The sequence below is a fragment of the Micropterus dolomieu genome, linkage group LG10 (assembly GCF_021292245.1).
Source record: "Micropterus dolomieu isolate WLL.071019.BEF.003 ecotype Adirondacks linkage group LG10, ASM2129224v1, whole genome shotgun sequence".
Taxonomy (NCBI): Eukaryota; Metazoa; Chordata; class Actinopteri; order Centrarchiformes; family Centrarchidae; genus Micropterus; species Micropterus dolomieu.
The window spans coordinates 27,085,318-27,108,663 of record NC_060159.1 but is presented as its reverse complement, the minus strand read 5'-3'; the positions used below and the strand labels follow the sequence as shown (position 1 = coordinate 27,108,663).

The 23,346-nt window shown below is 39.9% G+C and overlaps 1 protein-coding gene across 1 annotated transcript in view; it reads left to right on the top strand.

Annotated features, from left to right (window-relative positions):
- pex7 (peroxisomal biogenesis factor 7) overlaps nt 1-23,346 on the top strand; it is a 32,284-nt gene that overhangs the window by 7,559 nt on the left and 1,379 nt on the right. Inside the window, exon 5 of the mRNA XM_046061438.1 lies at nt 10,166-10,265. Within this exon, the coding sequence (XP_045917394.1) occupies nt 10,166-10,265 (100 nt within the window). The remainder of the gene's footprint in view (nt 1-10,165; nt 10,266-23,346) is intronic.

The following is a 23,346-nucleotide window of genomic DNA, read 5'->3' as shown; positions in this document are numbered from 1 at the left end:
CTCTCTCTCTCTCTCTCTCTCTCTCTCTCTCTCTCTCTCTCTCTCTGTGTGTTTCAGTTTTATTTAACATAAAGTTTAGTCTCTAAAACTGCTGACGATTCATTTTTCCCTGTCTGTTTGTCTCAGAGGTTTCAATGATAGATGAATACATTTACAGATTACAGATAGATGAATGATAGAGAGAGACGGTCACTGAGAAATTGAGCAGCGCTAAAATAACTAACTGATTAATTGATTAGTCAATCAACAAGAATATCAATCATTCCAGATCCTTTCTCTGTAAATTTAATATCTTTGGTTGGTCAGGCTTCGTCTTTAAACTTAATTTAAAGACGTGACTTTAGGCTCTGGGAAAAACGTGATCGACATTTTTCTCTACTTTATGGTCAATAAAGAAAATAATCATTATCGCAGACCTTCTATGGAGTAATAATGGGTGGAGTTGGGGCTTCTGGAAGTTTTATCCTAATTGAAAATTTGCATTTGCTGAGGGGGATCACGAAATGATTAGAGATGAACGCAAAGAAAACATTTCTGCAACACAAGATTACATTTACTTTTTCAGACTTTCAGACTTTAATCTTTGCTTTTTCCTTCCGAATTACTGGATTGTTTTACTTTAAATTAATCAAATTAAACAAGAGAAAAAACTGCTCATTTGGCTGAAGTGATCAGAGCTGGTAGACATATGGAACATCGCAAAAACATGTTGTAACGTCTTTAACTTACTCAATTCAACGTCCACTGCAGCTGATGTGACACTTTACGAATGAAGATTGGTGGCAATCTAAAAGACGGGTGACGCTAAAATAAACGAGAGAGGGAGAGAAGGAAGGCTGAAAGATAAATGTGGTGAGAGCTGGCTCTGTGCCCAAAGCTTGTGTTTTATTGATCCGTGCTTTCATTGGCTGAAATACTCTATGCTGAGTACTGATTTCATTATAGGCTGCCCTGACACACACACACAGGCAGACTTTTCCCTGAGGCTGCTAAAATCGCCTTTTTAAGGTAAGAAAATAGCCTTTATAATAATAATCCATTGAAAGAAGCCCGGAGGCTGCAAACAAAGTCAAAAGTTTGCGAGAATAAAACTAATACATAAAAATAATTCATGACAATACACTTTTGGAGGTTTGCTGAATACAAATGTTATTTTTCAGCTCTCCCTCTCACCGACACAGTTAAACACATTCTCAACTGTTACCTGTCCGTCACAGAGAAGTCTGAACTCGAGGTGAAGGTCTGGAGGATGAAGCTACCGATGCCCCCATAAGTCCACGGCTCTCTGTGCAACGTACGATTATCCGCCAGTCTCATTAACTGAACAGTGGTCAGAATCAAAACAGCATAGGTCGAGATATCTTGTCTGTAGTACGGGTCAAGATCTCACGAAAGCTGGACACTGCCTTTCCTATAATGCAAAAGCACATTTAAAAACAACAAAGTGCTGTACAAAGTAATGCTGTTAGAACAACAAGAAATAAAGAAGCAGACCAATCAGATAAAAAGCAAAGACATATACAGCAATAAATAGAAATATGAAGCAACCAGGACAGAATAGCATAACTGTCCCTACACTGACTTGAATGCCAAAGAGTATATATGCATTTTAAGACGAAACTTGAAAATCTCAGTGGTTGGGGATGATGTAATGAAAACGGGAAGTTTATTGCACTTGTCTTGGGGCCACAACTGAAAAGGCACGATCACCCTTTTCAATAAAGCCTGTGGAAGAGCTAAGAGGAGCTAGCTTGACGATCTAAGAGGACCGGAAGATACAGAGTGAGCGGGTCTAAAATATACGATGTAGTCAGTCCATGCAAGGCCTTAAAAACAATTAAAAGCACTAGTAACCAGGGAAAAAGAGCCAGTATAGGAGAGATGTGGTCCCTTTTCCTTGTGCAAGTCAGCAATCTAGCAGCCGCATTCTGAACAAGCTGCTAACGTGATAATGATGCCTGAATACAAAGAATTGCAATACTAAAACAAAAGATTTTAGTTTTGCAGTAGTTATTTAAATGAAAAACCTTTTGACAACAGAACTAATTTGTTTGTCAAATTATAACACCGAGTCAAAGATTTTGGACAAGGGCCCCAAATGCCATAGCAAGGTGACGACTTGTTCTCAGCGGGTTTAATCAGGAAATCGCCACATCATGTCGGTGCAGAGGAACTCTTTACAGCGTTCTTCAAACACTGAGAAGTTGCTGTTTCTTTAATTTAATCTTACACTCTGTCTTCTCCTTTATTGAGTTGCCTGCTGTACATCAGAGATAATCCTTAATGCATTCATTACTGCTGTGATAACACGGTTTCAGAGGGTTTACTGCATCTGATGTTATCTTATTTAAACATTGTTAATTTGAGTCAGAGCTACAAATGATCCTGTAGTTGTTTGTGTGTATGTGGGTGTGCTTTCTTCTGTTGTAACAGCACATAGATTTGTTTTGTGAAATTCTTTTTCTCGGGTAAAATATATAAAGCAGTTAAAGTGTGTGTTTGTGTGTGTTAAAATAAAATAAAAAATATTTAAAAAAAACATTTAACAGTAAGCCTATGTGTGTTGTGAATTTAATTCATATGGTTCATCAAATAAATAAAATAAATAAAACAGTAAAAGTGTGTGTTTGTATGTGTATATGTTAAAATACATATATATTATAAATAAAATAAATAAATAAAACAGTAAAAGTGTGTATGTGTTAAAAAAATATATTTTAAATTAAATAAATAAATAAAACAGTAAAAGTGTGTTTGTGTGTGTGTGTTAAAAAATAAAATAAATAAAACAGGAAACGTGTGTGTTTTTGTGTTAAAAAATATAAAAAAATAAAATAAATAAATTAAACAATAAACGTGTGTTTTTGTGTTAAAAAAATATAAAAAATAAAATAAATGAATTAAACAGTAAACGTATGTGTGTGCCATAGGTCAGTAGTATGTAGAATTATTTTAACATAAAAAATACATAACTAAATAATAATTTGAGCGTACACTGTGAATGGCATACATGATTATGGATCTTTCATAGTGATTTGGCGTAACATTATAATTTATTGTCTGTTTTCTGTAGTTACTCGTAGTTGGGATTTCCTGTTTAAAGCTGAGATGGTCCATCTTTCCTGAAACAAAGATGCGAAGGTCAATTATATCTTAAATCTGAGCCCCCACCACATCCACCTGTTGGTGTATTTAGCTTGTCACACCTTCCACTGTGTAGACTCACACACACACCTGCAGGCCTTCATGTGTGTTTACAGACTGGTTGTAACATGTGCAAACACTGATCTAATCCACCTGCACATGCAAAGAACAAAACGGGAATGCACACAGCACATGGAAAATACATCTGAGCACACGCTCTTCCATAGCCACATATTCAGTACATGTAAACAAAGAGTGCTGTTAATCTGTTTTATACCTCATTTCCGCTCACCACCTCCTGTGTCCTGTCCTCGTTGTTTATTTAGTCATAGTCTCGACAATATCAGTTTTGAGTGGAGCAATCTCAGGGAACCCAGCCATCTGTCTCTGACTGGGGGCCACAATAAATACACTAATGTTAAAAGACCGCAGTTAAGGTAAAACAATAAAACAATAGGATGGAATTACAGTGAATAATTTAAAAGCCCAATGGCAGCTGGGACAAATGAATTCCTAAATCTGTTTGTTCTGAATGTTGGTGTCTTGGATCTATGACCCAAAGGAAGCAACCAGAACTTCTCAAACAGAGGGTGGCTAGGATCCGCCAGGATTCATTTTTAAAAAAGTGTTTTCAACATTAAAACTCCGAAGCTTAAAATGTTATATTTGATGTTACATTGCAGTTAGCAGCATTTTTCCAGAGAAATCTCACATTTAATCAACTGGTAAATGTGAAGAACACACACCTCTGCTAAGACCTCACAATCCACTTACATTTTTTCCAATAATGAAGAAGTTATAACATTATTATGACTTAGACATGGCCACCAGACTGAAATATACCAAATAAAAAAAACATTTGTGCACATATTCGTGTTCCTCAGATGACAAATCCTAAGAACTTTGGGGACCTCTTGACTTTTTATGCAGCCTCAGCAGAACTTAGCATGCTAACACAGTAAATTTTGTATGCTGACGTGAACATTCAGCTCAAAGCAGTGCTGTGCCAAAGGACAGCCTCACAGAGCGACTTATTAGCGGCCTTTTTACATCCCAATGCATGCCTGTCCTCGCCAGAAAAACACTGCCATAAGCCGACATTGTCTACGTGTGAATAATTTTTTAGCCCGTGTTATGTTATGTTGTCCCAACAGGTCCTCATACTTAAATGACAAAATAGGTCGATTGTCAGGTGTCCCAAAACGACATACGTATATGTCCGTTGGAAACAGCAAATACCACCGTTCCCCAAAAAAGACACATATAAGCGTTTCTTTTACCGGACCTGGTTAGGTTTTGGAAAAGACAAGTCATCTACAAAACCTTCTTTAACTTTCTTCGTTTGGTCCGGACTTTCGGACTTTTCAGTTTGGTTTGAACCAAAATTGCAGGTGTGACACCTCCCACGGACCACAGTCCGGACCAAACAGAGGAAATTTGGTCCGACGAAAAGAGGCAGTCTCGGTCCGGATCAAACTGAACCATGGTTCGGTTTGTTTCTGGTGTGAAAGCATTTTTTGGAAGGTTCGGACTTTCGGACTATTTATAGGAAGTTTGGCGGTTGCCTTGTGAACCGGAAACAAACAAATGCACGGAGAAATGCATTGAAATAAGGACACGATTATAGATTTCCCGTGACAGCTTTTCAAACAGACGGCCACTATAGAAGCACACTGCCACCCATCTCTCTGGTCTCTCCTCAAACGGAGGTGCAGAAGGATCGCTTGGGGTCTTCACCTCCTTTCCTGTCGGCGACGTTATAATGTTCGCACAACGGGGACGTTTAATTGTGAATTTGAACTAGCCTAACTTGCAGTGTGAAACCAAACCAAAACTAACAGTATCAAAACATGAACTTTGATAAGGACCTTGGTGCGGACTTTCAGGTATGAAAGCCCCCTAAAACATGTTACCTTTGACTTTCTGAGCTTACTTGTCCCATCCAGCCACACCTCCACCTCCCTTACACAGACTTTGTCCCTCTTTAGACGACGTCACCTGACTTCTTCTACCACTAGAGGTCGCGGCGTAACAAAAACAAGTGTAAGAAGCTGCCTATACGGACGTTTTTTTAGCGAGGACGGGCTGGTTGTCCGGCAGATCCGGAAACAGCATCAAGATCAGAAAACGCTCAATAAATTAATTTAGAAGGCCATGACCAACCACACAGAGCAGTTAGCCGGCTTTTTAGATTTCAGTACTGAAAGAAGAATTAGAAGAAGTATTTTGTTTCTTTCTTATTTGCTACCCAGGAAATCATCTCATATCCCTGTGAGGTCCCGAACGACGTATGTACAGATGCACAGGTTGAAAGCGTTTTGTTGTAATTCGAATGAAAGCGAGACTCACGTTTTCCTTTTTTTAACAGCAGGTTAGCTGTGTCATGTTTGCTTTAGATAACATGTTCTCTGATCCTCTGGCTCACAGCAGTCTGTGTGACTCTTAATTTCCTGTTTAGATTAAAAGCACCAGTGACATCAACTCATGGGAGGATCAAATTACACTCTCTTTCTTTCTATTGTCTTCTTTCACTTCTCTCTCTTAAATGTTTTTTTTTAGCTCGTGTCCCTCCCCCTCTTTTTCTCTCTGTCCGCTGTGACTTAATGAGTTTCATAGTAAAGGCTTTGCATGTGTGTCTCACTGACAGGTGAATGGACGGTTCCACAGAATGAAATACAATAGAAGCGAAATAATTTCCTACTATGGAAACTCTGGACAAAAGACAGCGTGTGGCTCATTTATACAAATAACACGGTGTATTTGTCTAACCTGGACAGTCATCTGGTCCTATACACCCTCACACGTGGACGTCATCTGAACCTATAATTAGAATCACACATTAATCTGCTTTTTGTGGAAAAGAAGTCATAACAGATCCCACTTTCTCTCCCACAAGGTTAATGTAAATGCTTAGGATCTCAACTAGTCGATTAATCAGCTCTATTTTCCGCCATGCTTCTGAATATCAGTCGTTGAACCTCAGCGCACCCGCTAGCGTCTGTGAGGTGCTTTCCTTGGTCGTAAATCAGAAACAATTTTAACTCTGGTACTTCTTCTGCTAATTCTTCTTTCAGTCTTGAAATCTTAAAAGCCGTCTAACTGCAGTCGGCGTAAATCATTGCTGTTGCTTATTTTATGAAGCCAATCAAGGCTGCGGTGGCTCTTAGCTGCAGGATTATTACTCCTGCCTCTTAATGCATTGAATGGGAGCGCTGGGACATAAATGCAGTCATTAAGCTGAAGATGTAATGCCCTGCACTACGGGTGATGAATGTGTTATATTTGTGTATGGCGGAGCACATAAACCGCTCTCACTGTGGTTATATGTACTTACATTTAGATATTAGATCATAGATCTGGAGAAGATGGTGGAACTGGGTTGAGATCTGGTGACTGTAAAGGCCGCAGCATTTTATTCACATCATTTTCAAACTCACCAAACCGTTCAGTGAGCGCTGGTGCACGAAAGCATCTGCATTTGATTAGTGTCACCTCTCTTTTATTCAGGGTTTTCCTTTCATTTGTCACCATCTGGATGGTTTGTTTGTTTGTTTGTTTAAAAGGGACGGTGCACATTAATGAACATAAGGACAGTGTCCAAAATGTAAATGAGCCAAAGTTAGCCGTGCAGAAGAATTTTCATCTGGAGTCCCTGGCAGGTTGATGTCATAAGAAAAAAAAACATTAAAACATGGCATACAGAAACACACAGCAAAGTTGGCCCAGTTTAAAAAGCCATTCTTTAATTTAAAATATTACAATGATTATATGAATTTGACTTATTATCCATTGTGTTCAAAGCTTATAAACTGCTTCTTTCCTGTCTGTGTACAGCTGGTAGTTCATATGTGAGAGTATCATGGCATTGATGTACAACTTTGAGGCCTCTGTAGTTAAATTATTCCTTATGTGTCTACATGTTTTCATGATTACACTGTGGACTGTCGCTCTCCTCAAGCAGCGACTTTATCGCATTTTGATTTGTTAGTCTCTGTTCCAGCAGGACTAAAAACACAAACACACCACCCTCTCCTTGATGCTTTGATGTTCATTAGTAAACTTAAAACTTTGCTCGTTTGAAATCTGAACCAATAAGGCAAGAATGCGAAGTTTGTCCTGAGGGTGGCACCAGAGGAAGGGTCATGTTGATTGCGTTCAAAAGCCATGCCAAGGGGTCTTGACCAAGCGTCCATATGTGACCAGTTGGGAGTGAGAATGTGTTGAGCCTTTAGACGATAACTCGCTGCCTCTCCAAACGACACTGACAACTGAGCAATTAACGTTTATTCCTGACATCGGAAACAAACATAAAACAAACTCACGGTCCACCTACCAGCTTTTACCTGAGCTTTCGACTGCATCTTGCAGTCTTCTTCAGCAGGTGGAGTTTGCTCAGGTTCCATTCATAGGTCATGTGATGACAAGTGGAGTTTTTGTTTGTCGCACTACCCGGGTCATGAATGACTAAATGATTGTTGTAGATATAAAACAAAGCAGGATTCAACAACTCTTTTTGTTGGATAGTTTGGAAATGTTACCAGATTTCCGGTTTTTACAGATTAAAAGCGGGGAAAAAGACCAGCGAAGGTCCAGAGAGGAGTACATTTGATCAGTCAGTAAGGGTTTAGGCTGATGTTACAGTTAAAATACACCTGTCAGTCACCTGATGAGCAGCATACGAGACATAAAGTCCGTCTCAGAGAAGGAGCAGGGAGACGTCTGTACCTGAGAATTTTCTTTTCTCATTTGCAACCTGACTTCCCCATTAAGGATAAGTAAAGTTGGACCATCTCAAAGTGCTGCTTCGTATTAACATTTCCACTCTGAAGCATCTTGATGCTGATCGGCCAACATGTTTACTTTCCCCTTTAACTCTCTGAGTGAAAAGTTTGTTTACTTCTACGTCAGTTTTGAGTTCTCAATCGGTGCCAAAGTCTGGAAACCAACTCATTCTGCTCATTAGGAATGAACGTTAACCAGTCTGTACTGCAGTACTGTCGCACACACACAAACACACACACACACACACTTACTTCAGATGTACACGTGCACGCAGGGAAAAGTGAGTGTGGGCAGTGATTTACACTAACAACTCACTCAATATATAATAGCTCTCAATGCATGCCTCTCCCCAGACACCCATCGCTCATTGTGTGTGTGTGTGTGTGTGTGTGTGTGTGTGTGTGTGTTAAAGCCCTGACGCAGCAAACACTCCCTCCAGACTCATCCACTTTGCAAATGTAATTAAATCATTTTCAGAGCAAACACTGCAGCTCCCATTGGGCTCCATTAGGCCTGAACACACACACACACACACACACACACACACACACACACACACCAGGAAGAGAAACAGCCTTTCAATTAGTCTGATTGGCCGCTGCTGCCTGAAGTCTGGAGGCAGTGTTTTATTGGCTCTCTCTTCCCATCTCTCTCTCGGTCTCCTGCTCGTCTCTCTCCTTTACTTCTTTTTCATCTTTATTTTTCTTAATCTCATTTTCTAGATTGCTTTCCTTTTTTTTATATACCTTCCTCGTTATATCTTTTAATCTTTCTCTCTGCATATCTCTCCTTCCTATTCTCTTACTCGTCTCCCTCCCTTCTTTTCTGTATTTCTGTATTTTTTTTAATAGCAGGAGGTATAAGCAGGTGTGTGTGCTTTGCTACTAATATTTTTTCTTTATAAGAAACATGTACATGGACTTTTTAAATCTTACGCGATTTTAAAAACTCGTGTGATCAAACGTTACTTCAGACAGAAACAAACATGGAGGCAGACTGTCATCGTCAGCTGGTTGACCTTCTGTGTTTTGCACAGAAAAACAATTTTATAGCGTGAGCAGATACACAACACGCCGGTGACGCTGTCATTGGCAGTTGTGGGTTTCTGATCGGAGGCTCCTCGATTTCAAATCTTTACAGTTTGGGATTGGCAAGCCTCTGGTGCAGTCGGCTATGTCTGTAAACCCCTGATTCTACAGGATCATTTGGGCCGATAATCGGTCCTGACCAACCTCGGTTCGGGAACGCCCCTGCGAATCTGATCCAAAATTGGCCCAAATCCTTTAGTATGCGGCCAGCATTACTGGTTATGGCAGTTTTTCCAGATCGTGCCATTATAGAAAAGGCATTATCAAAATCACAGCGGGTCTTCCTCTTATTAGCATGAATGCGCTCAGGAAATTTCAGTCCGTGTTTCAGATTATGAGATATCTTTTGTGTAAATGTGCTTGTAGTACAGTCCAGCTTAAGGATGGTTTCCAAAAGGAGAAGCTGTCATCCTCTGGGGAGCATAAATGTGCAGCGAAGTTCGTTCGTTAGTAGTAGTGAAAGTCTTTGCCTCAATATGTAGGAAATCAGGTGTTTGATATTAAAAAAAGCTTTAGGATACATCTTCTGGGCAGCATGAATATCCACAGTAGATTTAATAGAATATTAATAATAATAGGCTATTATATACTTCTACATCAAATCTACGCTGTAGCCGAGCCGTAGCCTGACGCTCACCTCCCCAAAGATGTGACTACATGTTGCAGGCCTGATCCTCTGAGGACCAAAAATAATATCCACAGCGACTTTTATAGAAATCCATCCACACTGTTAAAGATAACTTGCCATGCACCAATGTGTGGACAAAAAGTCAAAAAGTTACCCAAATCTTTGGTTTTCATTCCCTTTGGACCATGAAATATCCACCTCAGCTGCCATGGCAGTTTGGCCTATAGTCATAGAGATATCTTTCTCTGGATAAAACAGAATGACCGGGATTGCTTTTCTTAGTCTTCTCTGCTTGCAATGTTGGTGTCTGATGGCATGAAATGTTTTCTGTGAGAACACTTCTGTTAGAAACTTTAAGTTGGAGTAAATTGTGTTGTAAAGCATCAGTTATGAAACGTCAACATTTTCTGCTCAAAGAATCTACATTTAAATTTTAAGGAACTTTACGTGCTGATCTTTTGGAAAGCTTTTTGTTTGCTGTTTGTAAATAAGATATCTGTGTGTGTGTTGTGTGTGTGTGTAGGTTCTGGGATTACAGTAGGAACCAGCCTCTTCTGGACACTGTGGAGCATCACTCAGAGTTTGTCTGTGGACTGGACTTTAACCTGCACATCCCCAACCAGGTAACACACACACACATACACACATATACATTCACTTGTCCTGAGTGTAGTTCAAACATCCTGAAGTTGTCAGACCTTTAAGGTGAGCGGACATTGTAGAAACATAACTCTGAGAATTACCTTTGGAGCTGTGTTGTTGGAAGTCCTGTTTTGGTTTCCAGCAGCAAAGTGGTCTCACCTGAGGGGCAGATTGGTGTCTTTGGGCAGGTGCAAAACTTATGTTATGTTCACATAATTAAAACATGGATACAAGCAGATAAATAAGTTTCCTTTTCAGGATGTCTTGGCTCACTTTTAGGGACATGGAGAGGAGCTCACATATGTGGGTGGAACCTGTAGAGATGGTTAATGAGCCTGGGATGATGGATGGATTGCAGGTTTAGAAAGACATTTTGAAAATCCCCCAATTTTAGTAGCATTAACGTCACTAACAAAGACGGAGAGTGACAATTTTAAAGTCACAGAAAATTTGTGCCAACCCACTGAAAAGATCTAGAAAATTAACCTGAAGAAACTTTTTTTCTGAATTCTGAATTTGCATCCTTAATAGAGTAAAATGTAATGAACATCCGAATCGAAAAAACACAGAAGGAAATATGTATTTTCCCAATTAGTTTTTCAGATTTAGGAACATCTCTGTCTCCCTTTACTCACCCTTTTGTCTTTCTGTGGAGTATGAGGGTAACCTTCGAATCACCGTGTCCACATCCAGTCTGTATCTGTTTGCTCTGGTTCTTGAAATGGGGCTATCCGTCACTCTGTGTGCACATGAGCAGGCCGAGGTTAACTCACACAGTAACACAGGGCTGTCAGGGAGCTGTGTGTTCGAATGTGTCGGGGGTAAAGAAGCAGTGAATTGAAAAGGCCACTCGTGTCTCATCCAGTTTTTCGGCTAATTTGGACTCACACAGCAAAGTTTAACTTAATGTCACTGGAATTATGTGTGGGAAAAAGTGACCAACAAAACAACACACAGGGATCAATGTTTGGGAAATGAGTGTTGAAATCAGCTCCAGTTGTTTGATGCAGAAGGAAACACCAAAGCTTGAGGTTATCACTCGTACGTTACTGCGTCATTTTTAAGCTCATGTACTCAAAAGTGGTTCAAGGAAAGTTTATCTTCACGTGTTTTAGCCCATTAGCTGTAAATGGTGCGTCCATCACTTCTGACCATTTTCCAAAGTGTACCATTAGTTTTGAGATGGATTTCCTTCCTTCAGGGTAGCCATCAGATTCAGTTCATTTCAGTAACGCTTTGAATATCAACTTGCAGAACCATGTGTGAAAACTGGACTGCCAAAACCTTTTAAATGGGAAAACAATCATTCATATTATTCTTTACACATTGTACATAACTTCCCACCTTTGTCTTATTTATCAGGACGTCAGCATTAAAAAACATTAGGATTATACAAAGGAATATCCTGGGCAAATTTAGCAACCAATTGACCCTTCGCTAAGCCACACCCCCTTAGTTACTGTTGCTAAGTCAGACAATCTGTCAGACTGGTCGTACTTTTAGCACAGCGCTGCCCCTGTCTATAACTGCACTCCCTGGAGAAATATTTCTGGAAAAAGAAGCAGACAGTTTTGCAGTTGCATTGTGCATTTGCAGGTTGTATTCAGGCTGTCAAACTGACATGAAAAAAATAAAGATAGAAGCTAAAGCCTACCGAGTAAAAGTGAACAAACGCATCACCTGACAATTGAGACAAAGGACAACAATATTAACAGTGTTCCTGTACAGCTGAGTAGGTTAAAAAGCAGAACATTAGGGCTTTATTACGTTACTTTCAGTAGTAAGTTTGCTAGCGTTAGCTAACTAACATTACATTAGGAACAACCCACTGCTGACATATTTCTGTTTTAGGTTTTGGAAAGTAGTGTTGTAGTCAAGACCGCCCAAACCGAGACCAAGTCAAGAGTTTAACGAGACCGAGACTTTTAGAGGCTGAGATCAAGTCGAGGCCAAGACCGTGGGAGAGCGAGACCGAGTCAAGACCGAGACCAGTTCCCCACATTACATGACACACAATAAAATGTGGAACGACATCACAGGTGCTTCTCAAACCGATCTGAAAGATCCACAACACCCACAATCAAACACTAAGAGCTGAAATCAACATAAGCATGTTTATTCAACACTCCTTTTCCACATGGGACAGCCAATAACAATAACAACACATTTTTAATCAGTGTTATTGGTTGCATTTGAAGCAATACGTTTTACATCCAATCAAAGTTAGGATGTTAACAAATAAATCAGGCGATGCAAAAGCAATTTATTGATAATCCCAAAGTTATGGTCTTGACTGGTCTTGAGGTAAAATCCACAATGTCCGAGACAAGACCGAGTACAAATGCGGTCGAGTCCGAGACGAGACCATCAAAAATTGGTCTCAAGACCGGTCTCGAGTACTACAACACTATTGGAAAGAGAATAAATCGTACCTCTCCTTTCAGCCTCTCTAGGTAGTGACTGTAATTATTACATTAAGAGCCCCAGGAACAGCGTTTGACCAGATCTTGGAAAAATACAGCAAAAAAATCTAGAAAATGAATCCTTTTAAATACGAGTCAATGAAGCCATGAAGGTGTCGTGTTAGAGCGAGGCCTATACTGCGCTGTGATTGGCTATCTACGCATTAGAGGCGTGGCTTAGCGAAGGGTCATTAAAGAAAAATGTGAAATCAGCTTCTGGGTACTGTGAATATTAACATTTAATGTCAATTTGACTTATTTTTTCCCGAAGATATTTGTCTCTGGACCCAAGCATGTGAGACAAAATAACCATCTGTTGGTTCTACTTGAGTGGAAGCAAAAACTAAAGCAATCAAGTCTCTGCAGGTTGATTTTTATGGCACACTGAGAAAACCAGGAATCTAAAATATTAATCTGATCTAATCTAAACACTTGTGGTAGACTTTATAGTTTTGTGGTTTAAAACTGTAGACAGGAACCCTCTGCAAGTGTCTGCAAGGTAAATCTGAGAGGTTGTGAGATGATTGACCAGATAGTGGAGAAAAGAAGGAATGCTACACACAGTCTTTATTTTCCTAACTTTACCCCTTCGAGCCTTAAACCATTTAAACAATCTAAGACAAGATCAGTCTTTAGTTAAAGTGCTCACCACTCATAGAGTAGACATCACTTTGCCCTAAAGTCAAACTACTTTATTAATGAAAACCTGGGGAAAAAAGTGTCCGTGACCGCACTGCTGTGAAAAAGCGCTGCAATTAATAGACAATTTCTTTTGTTTTCAGATCATCGTTGTGATATTTTGGACTAATTTGGCGTTTGAAAACAGCAGGCCTGATATGTTGCATTGACCAACGGAGAAATAAGCGGATTGGAAATTCTTTATTGCTTTGAAAATTGTGCTTCGGCAGCTGTGGTGGCTGTGGCTCAGGAGTTGGAGTGAGGTAGAGGGGTTGCCCGTTAATCGGAAGGTCGGCAGTTAAATCCCCGGCTCCTCCATGCTGGACTAAGTAATATTACAAAGAATAAGGTCTACGTCGGCTTTATATGAAAAGTGCAATGAGATAACCTGTTATGAATTGGCTCTATTTTAATAAAACTGAATTGAACTGAACTATGGACTGAAGAAAGGGTGAGTAGATAATGCATTTTCCCACCATGTGGAATTTAATGCGAGGATTCACAGTTAAAATAATTATATTTGGTTCAAATTAAAAAAATCCTTTATTAATCCCACAGATTCTCGAAGTTGAGCCTTAGAGCTCCATTGTTGTCCAGAAACTGTTAAAACCCATCAGTGAGCCTCACTGCTGCACTGGGTGACATATTCCTTCATCTACACGAACACAGAAACATTATTCTGACTTGGTTTCACATACACGGTCCTGCACCACATGTGGATTCATCCGCCGCTGAAAATAGTCCCCAACAAATGCACTATTTCCTGTTTGTTTGTTAAAAACCAGCTGAAATTACCAAGCTATTTTTAAGAATTAAAATTAAGTATTTAAGTAATTAAGTATTTTTTTTAAATAATGGACGTCTTCAGTAGGAACCAGTGGGGTTTGTGGACTATGACAAAACTATGTAATTGAACCAAACAGGCTTTTTGCTGCAGAATTACTTTTCCATGAAGCTTTCTGCCTTTGCTTTACACTTTCACTACACAAGTTGATTTCCTTAACATGCACCTTTTTATCGAGAGTTTTCACTCTGAACCAAAAATAGCCTGCTGGAAAATCAGAGTGAGCACTTTTCCAGGACACAGACAATGACAAAGTGGATGTGCGTACGTGATAACGCCTCTCAAGCCGGAGCGTGAGCCCACAACGTCACGGTAAACAGTCAGTTTCCCACAGCAACCAATCACAGAGGGCAAGCTGTCCCGACTCCGAGTTCCCCCCTTTTTCTTTCTGACCGTGTTCGAGCTGTACGTACGTGTTTGTGTCTGTGACAGAGATACAGTAATGAGATGTATTGTCCCTGCTGTCGATGTTTGAGTGTGGGAGGAGGCAACAGCAGTAATGAGCTGTATTGTTGGTGTATGTTGTTATCAGACTTGTCAGCAGGCTGTAAAATAACACACTTACACAAATAGCTAGTGACAGGGTTAAGGACAATTATGTGAACACCAAGCAGACCAGATCTCAGCCCACCTTCTCCATCTTTGTTTCACTCCGGTTTATTTTTTTCCCAACTATATAATTTTTAGGTCTACAAATCATCTTCTCTGAGAATCTGTCCTAGTGAAGTGAAATTAAAGTGAAATTAAAGATTCTAATATAACACATTCTCAGGTAATTCCCAGTGGTATTGGGATGATTAACAAGAATGTTACATCTATTTTTATGTAATAATTCATGGTTAATAATAATGTAAACTGTCATTATCAGGAATAATTCAAGTTTGAATACTTGAATTATTCCTAATTGAAGCATCGATTTAGAGAAGGCTTATGTACTTTATTATAATTGGAAATTATATTACACTGTTCTTTTCTATAATTAAATATCTTAATAGCTAGTTTTCTCAATGGCAATGATTCATTCATTCACATTGAATTTGGAGATTTGGGAGAGCTTCTGTGTGCTCTGACTAATTTTAAAACACTTTTACACTTTAAGTGATTCTTTAAGTATTTTGCAGTGGAGACGAAGGCTAAAAGCCAAATCTGCAGTCACATTGTCCTTTTCAGCTGTCTTTTTTTTAAGCCTGGCTGTTATTAATTACTTGAACTCTACTGAATCTAAAGGAACCGCTTGTTGTTCCTAAAAGATTCAACACTCATTTATTTGTATATATGTCTTTTGCTTCAGCTAGTATATGCACAGTGTGCATATATGTGCAATGTGAAAATGTAAAACTTTGTCTATACTGTACAAGTGTGCGCTTGTTTCTTTGTTGGGTGTAATGTATATTAGGGCTGCAACTAATGATTATTTTCTCGGTCGACTAATCTGATAATTATTTATTTGATTAGTCGACTAGTCACAATTATTTTTGTCAACCCCTAACCCTAATTAAACCATTTAACTTATTAAATATCTTTCAAGTGAATTACTGATCTCCAACACACAGCCTAACTAGCTAACGTGACCATTAAGTGAACGAGGTTTACTATTCAGAATGAACACTAGTATCAATGCCAGGGGGAAACCAGGGAGGCAGCGTAGGCTACTTCTATAATTGACTGATTTATACAAACTTTTAACTTTTTAAGAAAGATTTTTGCTTTGGAATTATATAAAATAAAATAAAATTAAAAGCAAGTACTATAACCACAACTGTACATTAACAATGTGTATTCAGAGTAATAAAGCAACAGTCCTCTTTCGTACTACTTCTGTAGTTTATTTTTCAAAAGTGCTTATAAGTTTTATAAGTAGAGAATGTTCCCCAAGCTACATTAGGAGCCAGATGTTCCTCGATTTACTTTAAAATGTTAAACACAGAATAACAGGTATGCACATTGAAACTATCTTACAGTTGTGGGCTTTGTTGCTGCTGCAGTGGTCTAACTGGGACCACAGGGCCCCGGGGGCGCGACTGGCCAGCCGGCCGGCATCACTAACCTCGCGGGCGCTTGTGGAGCTTCTCAAACCCGAAAACGTTAGAGCACATTTTTGATTTGCCATCAACTCTGGTAAAACTGCTGGCGTTAGCCTCTTTCTCCGTTGCATTCCGCTTCTCACATGAATGCTTCTTCTTTGTGAGTAGTCTTACAGTCAAGCAGTCATGGCAGACAGTGGAAGCGATACTGCCCCCAGCACTTCCTGTAGTGCATTGCAGTTAGAAATAAGCAGCCAGAAATGTTCTTAATAAGAAGATTGTTTGCAGAGATGTAGCGAAGCGTCGATAATGAAATTTCACGTCGACAAATTTTTATTATCGACATCGTCGATTACTTGGACAAATCGTTGCAGCCCTATGTGTTGGCAAAAAGTATTCTAGGCTGAAATGAAAGTTGTGTTAAATTGTGTCAGTTGTCAATATTATTGATCACAGCTGGTCCTTATTTATGAGCGTAAAGTCACAGTGCAGTTACTCTCCAGTTCATGGTGTGTGTGTGAGACATTGACAGCTGTGATCTGTTTCGTCCTCATCACTGTGATTCGCTGAGTCGGCTCTCTTTGTTCTCCACGTAGACCACATGTAGACAGAGCTGCCATGTCTCTCTCTCCCACGTGGGTGGTTATGTGTTCATGTGTGGGTCATCTTAAACAAGACAAACCTAAAGCGGGAAAACTCCTTTTTGTTTCTTGTAGACGTGTGTAACAGAAATTCTTCACTGGCTGCAGTAGAGGGGAGGAGTTTTTAGAAAGGGCCCAGCCATCTCCTTTCCATCTGGATAAAATGGCCTAGAAGAATTTAGAAACTCTTCAATCATTAGCATTTGGATAGCCATTTCATTATTTAGATTTGCGAATAAAGCATTAACAACCAAAAGTGTAATAAAAATTAAGTTGTTTTGCTTCTTTTGGAAGTAGTTTTGCTTTTGAATGCTTATTTTGTTTTAATGTTTCACCATCATCAACATCGGAAGCTATTAAAACCCATTCAACAGAGTTTCTACCAGATTGTTTGCAATTAGTAACAGTTGGATTTGCTCAAAAAAGTATTATACAGAGATATTTAGGTCAAGTTAGAGAACCACAGTTTTATGAAATATACCAAAGTATCATCTGCATATGTATTTATATCAGCTCTGTCACCAACCACAGCATTTCCTGTTTATTGCAACTTAAATCTTATTTTATCAAAGCTTTGGTCATTATTTCTGTCACTAAAAATAACATCATACTCAAGTTAAGTAAATTTCTGAGACCACGATGACATCACTGGTGCAATTAGTCCAACGAGTCAAGAAAGACGGAAACACGAGCAGTCAGACGATCAGACAGATTGCAATCAAACCAGCAACCAACAGTTTGTCCAGATGATCAAAACCACTTAATTGAACTGATAGCACAAATGCAGAGTTTGTATTGGCTAGGGTTGTGAATCAAGAAATGGTTGTACCTACTTTCCAAGAACTGTGGATTAGTTAAGACCTGTGTATTGTGTATTTGGAGATTGGTTCCTAACTTCCTGCATATTTCATCTCCTGATTGACCTGCAGTGAGCGACAGTCCATAAATCTGCCAGGAGCTGCTACGCCTACCTAATGTCACCTCATTTGTTACGTCAACAAAGCACGAGGAAGAGAATCCTCCTGTTTCCGTTTCTGGACCGTGGCAGGCCGCAGCAAATGCTCCAAACTTTGGCTTACCTTCACTAAAAAGGAGAATGACACAGCAAAATGCAACAGCTGCAGTAAGGAGGTTTGGTGTGAGGGAGGAAGCAACTCCAACATGACAAAGCGTTTACTTCAACACGCCGTGCATCTGGAGGAACGCACTGTGTTCAACGTGTTTCTTTTGCGTTACCAGAATGCTGGATGGATGTTGTGCTTTCAGATGCACTAATCGAGGAGGAGACAAGCCTGGGCTGTGTTAGGTGAGGGTAAACGCAAACATTACCGCAGTCGGCAGAGACCTGGCGGTTTTTAACGGTAGAAATGCGGCAGCGGATGCTGTAACGTTATATGGATCGGAAGTGCGCAACACTTGCAGTTTGGGTTCATATCTTTCTTTTTCTTAAGTTGAAAGGTGAAGCAAATAAAATTTGACAGCGTTTACTGCGTCTCTGCGGGGTCTGTTGTTTTGCACTCGTGGTCACCGCGCATGTCACGTGACTGAAAATGAATGAATTGCACCTGGTAAGAGTAGTGCATCCCTAGAAGTCAGTCTCTAAGATGTGATAATAATAATTTTACAAATTTGTTCCCAGATATCAGGAATTAACTTGGTTATTACAGTGTTTTCTTCTTCAACAATAAGACCCAGAATGCTGAAATATGTCAGTGGGGAAACCATAAATTATTCAGTCCTTTTGAATCAGCTGAACTTTAATGAAATTTCAGAGAATTTAATTCTTAAAAATTCTCAGGTCCTCCAACGTGGCCGCCACGAGGACGTGAAAAGCCTGGCACAGTTTTAAGTTCCGTGGTGCGAGAGGCAGCTTCCAGTACAGTTAGTATTAGTTTTTATTTTGTCTGACTGCACTAATCTGAAATGCAGTTAAACATTTTAAGGGAAATGTCACGCTGCATTAGCATTTTGTTGTAAGAACTCAAAATGAACTCATCATTTCCATAAACATGACTGCCTGGTCTAATAATTCTGACATCAGGCTAATCTGCTGGAAACTTCACTACATTATCCGTCCCGCTGTGAGATATGAAACTCCTCAGCTATTCTTCTTTTTCACTACTAGTTTTGTCTCTACTCCCACCACTGTTCTCCCCTTTAGACTCTTTATTTCTCAATATCAGTGCTAACGTGCTCTTATCTCCTCTCTCTTCACGTACTATTTCTTCCCTCTCTCTCTTGCGCTCTCTCTCTCTCTCTCATGCACACTCTACCTGACTGGTGTGATCTCTGGTCTTATCACGGCGAAGCCACACGAGTCTGATGGATCGCCCTCCTTACAGCACTGCAGGCCAAATCACACACACACACACTTACACACAAATGAGGCATAGCTTTGCTTTGTGGGTGGGTATTGTGTGTGTGTGAGAAAAAGGATGAGGTGATACATCATAAAGAACCGCAGGATGACAGCCATTCACAGGTCTGTTGGTCACTTTGTAAAAATTCCTTCTTACATACATGATGCTGTGGTACTAGTATGTTGTGGTACTAATACAGTAGCATTAACGCCCTTTTACATAGAGTGTGATTTGAAGTGTGTTGAATTGGTATTTAAATCCTTACTTTAACTAATTACTGTATTTGATAGGGACAAAGATGAAAACATGTAAAAGATGTAAACGTGCCGGAGTTTAGCAAGATTGCTAATTCACATCTGTAGTCCCTAGACAGGTAACAAAAATATTACAAGTGATTGTACAATTGCAAATATACAATACACAAGTAGAAAGGTGGTGTTGTTGTTGAAAATGATCTGCTGTTATTCTGTATTGTTCTTACTGTGAACAAATCGTTCAGACAGGGAATTTGAAGAGGTAATCTTTGGCTCTGGTTTGCACTACTTTCTGACAATTTAAAGACTAAACAGTTATTTGAAAATGATTAGCAAATGAAATATAATCGTTGGTACTATACACTAGTTGCAAGTTTGGATTTTCAAAAGAAAAGCACTGAAAAACTTTGGTTTAGGTCTGCTGCTAACCTGAGCAGATGACGACACCTCTTTCACGTTGTTACTGGGGAATTGTCACTCAGAGCAGCGTTACCATGACAGCTCGGCAGAGGTATGTGTGCCTTTTCCCTAAGAGCTCGTATCTGCCACAAGCTTATTAGAGTTTTAATTATTCTTTCATCATCTAATTACAGGAAAATAAAAAAGACATTTAATACTAGTCAGACTTTGAACTTTGTCTTGCTTTTATTTTCCCTTTAGTCTTCTGGCCTTTTTCTTGTGTTCCTCCCCCTCCCTGCTGCTCGTCTCCTCCCCCGTTATGCATCTCGTCATTTCCCTCACTCTCTCTTTGTGCTTTGCTGCAGTCTTGGCCGGTGTGTGTTCCTTCCCATTACGGCCGGCTGTTAAAGTTAATTAAAGAAGGGCATTCCTCTTCTCAGTGGCTGACTCACTGCATGACTACTTTGCTTACTCATGCCCAGAAAGACTGTTGAGTCACTGATCCAAAGATCCGATCAGGAGCACCAAACGAGCAGATTGGAAGCCTGATGGCAGATCATCATTATGTCAGAAAAGAAAACGCTTAAATGTTGTTTGTGACCTTTCAACGGTCAGAACAAACGATTTCGAGAGCTTCAGTCTGTGAGTCAGCTCACACCTAACAGACCAGGGACGTTCGTTCAGAAGTAGCTTTGCTGTCACGCCTTAGTGCAGCAGCAACGGGGGGGGCGATGTGGTTACCACCCGCATGAACAAGCACAGTTTCTGCTGCAGTTTGACCTTTTCAAACTTTAGCTGCTCAGCACTGTGGTGAAAACTGCGTGGGATCAGTAACAGCTGCTGCGCCTGATTGTCACAAACTTTAAATGGCCTGCCATCAAATTTGGTGCAGTCAGTTTCCTTATTTTATTCACAAAGATGGTACGCAGATGTTATTCCAGCATGAATAAAGTAAATGTTTTTAAATCTTTCTATTACTTTTTGTCAACCTTTTTGTGGAGCGCAACCATCGTGAAACAGCCCGTAGTGCAACAGCAAACACGTCAATATAAAACCAGTAAACAAATACGCCAAATACGCTGTGACAGATTTGAAACGACCCCTGTCTGTCACGGTGATGGACTCTAATTAATTATTGCACAAACCCTGCTGACATGTTAATACATTTCCATAGACTGAGCTTATTTCTGATTGGCTGTGCTGCCTGCAAGCTTTCAAGATCGTCACACTCGAAATGCGACCAGCTAAGTAAGAACCAACGAGAGCAGGATGACCGTATTGGACCAGGATTTCAAACCATCCATCATGTATTTATAATCCCCCCCTCCCCCCCGTTCGCTGTTTAACGAAACACAAAGTGACTTCTAACACCTGTGGCGACCTGAATAATAAAGTGGCTTTAGTTTCCTCATGGTGGAAGTGAAGTGGAGCCAGGGTTTTACTTTGAAAGCTGTGAGCAAAAGCCAGACTCATCAGCCGCTGTGTGTTCTGCAGCCAGGAGAGACAACAGAGAGGCAGTGTGTCATTCAGATGATAGCCACGTCCCCGCAGACGCTCTTCATTCAGCTACGTCTCGCTTGATTACAGAGTTAGGAGATGGAAGTGGACACACAGCTGTATTTTATTCTCCACTGTGAAGGGAAAAGCTGCAGAACAAGCTTGTGAAAACAATCTGTTGTCTGAGAGATTATCTTGTGTTTACTCTTTTATTTGTTTTCGCTTATATTTGCGTGGGTTTGTAATTGTGTCGCCTTGTGAGTACTGCTTCTAATGACAATTAATTCACCTGCATTTGATAAGTGGTCTCTAAATTATCAGAAAATAATGTGTCCAACCAACCGTCCAACACTTTTAAAACATCAGCTATGACAAAGAAAATCCACACATCCTCATAATCCAGAAGCTGGAATACATTCACAAGCAGGTCAATTATAGAAATAAATAAATAAATAAATGAAAGCTTGTTTTTGAGAGAACTTGAACTTGTTGCAGTCTATTCATGCTGCAGTTTCCTGATTACTTTATGCTGGTTTTTAATTAAAGTAGGTAGTTAGTATTTCAGGTTTGTAGTCTTCTTCCAGTGGTATTGCAGGGCTTTTCTCCAGACAATAAAGCTATCTTTGATCATGACTATATTTTGCTGTTTTTCCGATCCCTGTCACACGGTGACCGAGCTCCTGCAGCTAGCGCCGGGCTTTAGCAAAGTTGGTGGTGTTCTGCAGGTGTGCAAAGTCATGGAGAATATGGTTCAGGAATACGAGAAGGGAAATGTGCACTTAGAATAAGATTTGTATTATGTGATTTAAAGCAACAGTCTGCTCATTGCAAATAGAAATTTTGTTATAGTTTTTATTTTTAAATTCACCTAAATAGTCAAAATAGAGTTTATAACAATTCTTGCATTTGAGTAACACGATGTCCTTGTTAATACAGTGCATTTTTACTAAACTGAATACCCTCCACCACACGTTATATTACTCAGCCTGGCCTTTACATTTTATTTTTTTTTACAAAAACATAAATGAAGGAAATAGACAATCTTTTTCTTTTGAGGCAGAAAAGTCACACTAAATGGGGTTTGTCTGATGCAAATGATCTGGTCATTGTAGAGAACCAGAGCCATATAGAGTATGTTCTTTTGCTTTTGTGGCCACTCCTAGAAAGGAAGAAATTAGAAAGAGAAGTAAAAACAATTTTACCAGCAGCCCTCTCTCTGAAAGCCTTTGTCCCAGACCTGATAATGGAGGGTAATTTAAGTAGAACACTTTGATGTCAGCGAGCGCCAGAGGAGATGGACAGTTGAACGTCTCGTCTCTCAGTCTTCCTAAGTGTCCACACTTCACCTGAAGCACAGAGGGAGCACAGAGGGAGCACAGAGGAGTTCAGGTTATTTCAGCTAGAAGCTCGAGTGCTATTGCACTACAAGATAAACAAGGACACACTGTGGTCTGCAGAGAATCTGTGTGTGTCCTCCCTGTGTCCGTTTTATTCTCCTACAGTAGAGAACCGTCAGTCCATGTGGTCCAGAAGCAGATTTTCACTGGGTTCTGGTGTGTTTTCACCTTCTCTAACTCACACACAATGTGCTGGAAGATAAAGTCAGACGGGGGGTTTCACATTAGTGGGCTTCACATGCTTGTTCACAGATCATCTACCTTTTGGTTCAGGCATGATGTCCCTCTGTTTCTCCTCCCAACACACAAATAAGCCCTTATATCAAGTTAGAAAATGGCAGAGAGAGAAGAGAGAACACGGGTGTCTCTACAACATTTCATGATAATCCATCCAAGCACGATGACCTACTGGTTTCCTCGGTGCTGATGACCGACTGTAGGTACAAATCTCTGCATTGTTGTTGGTGGCGTAATAGGAAGTGATGAGGAACTCACTGTTATCGCTG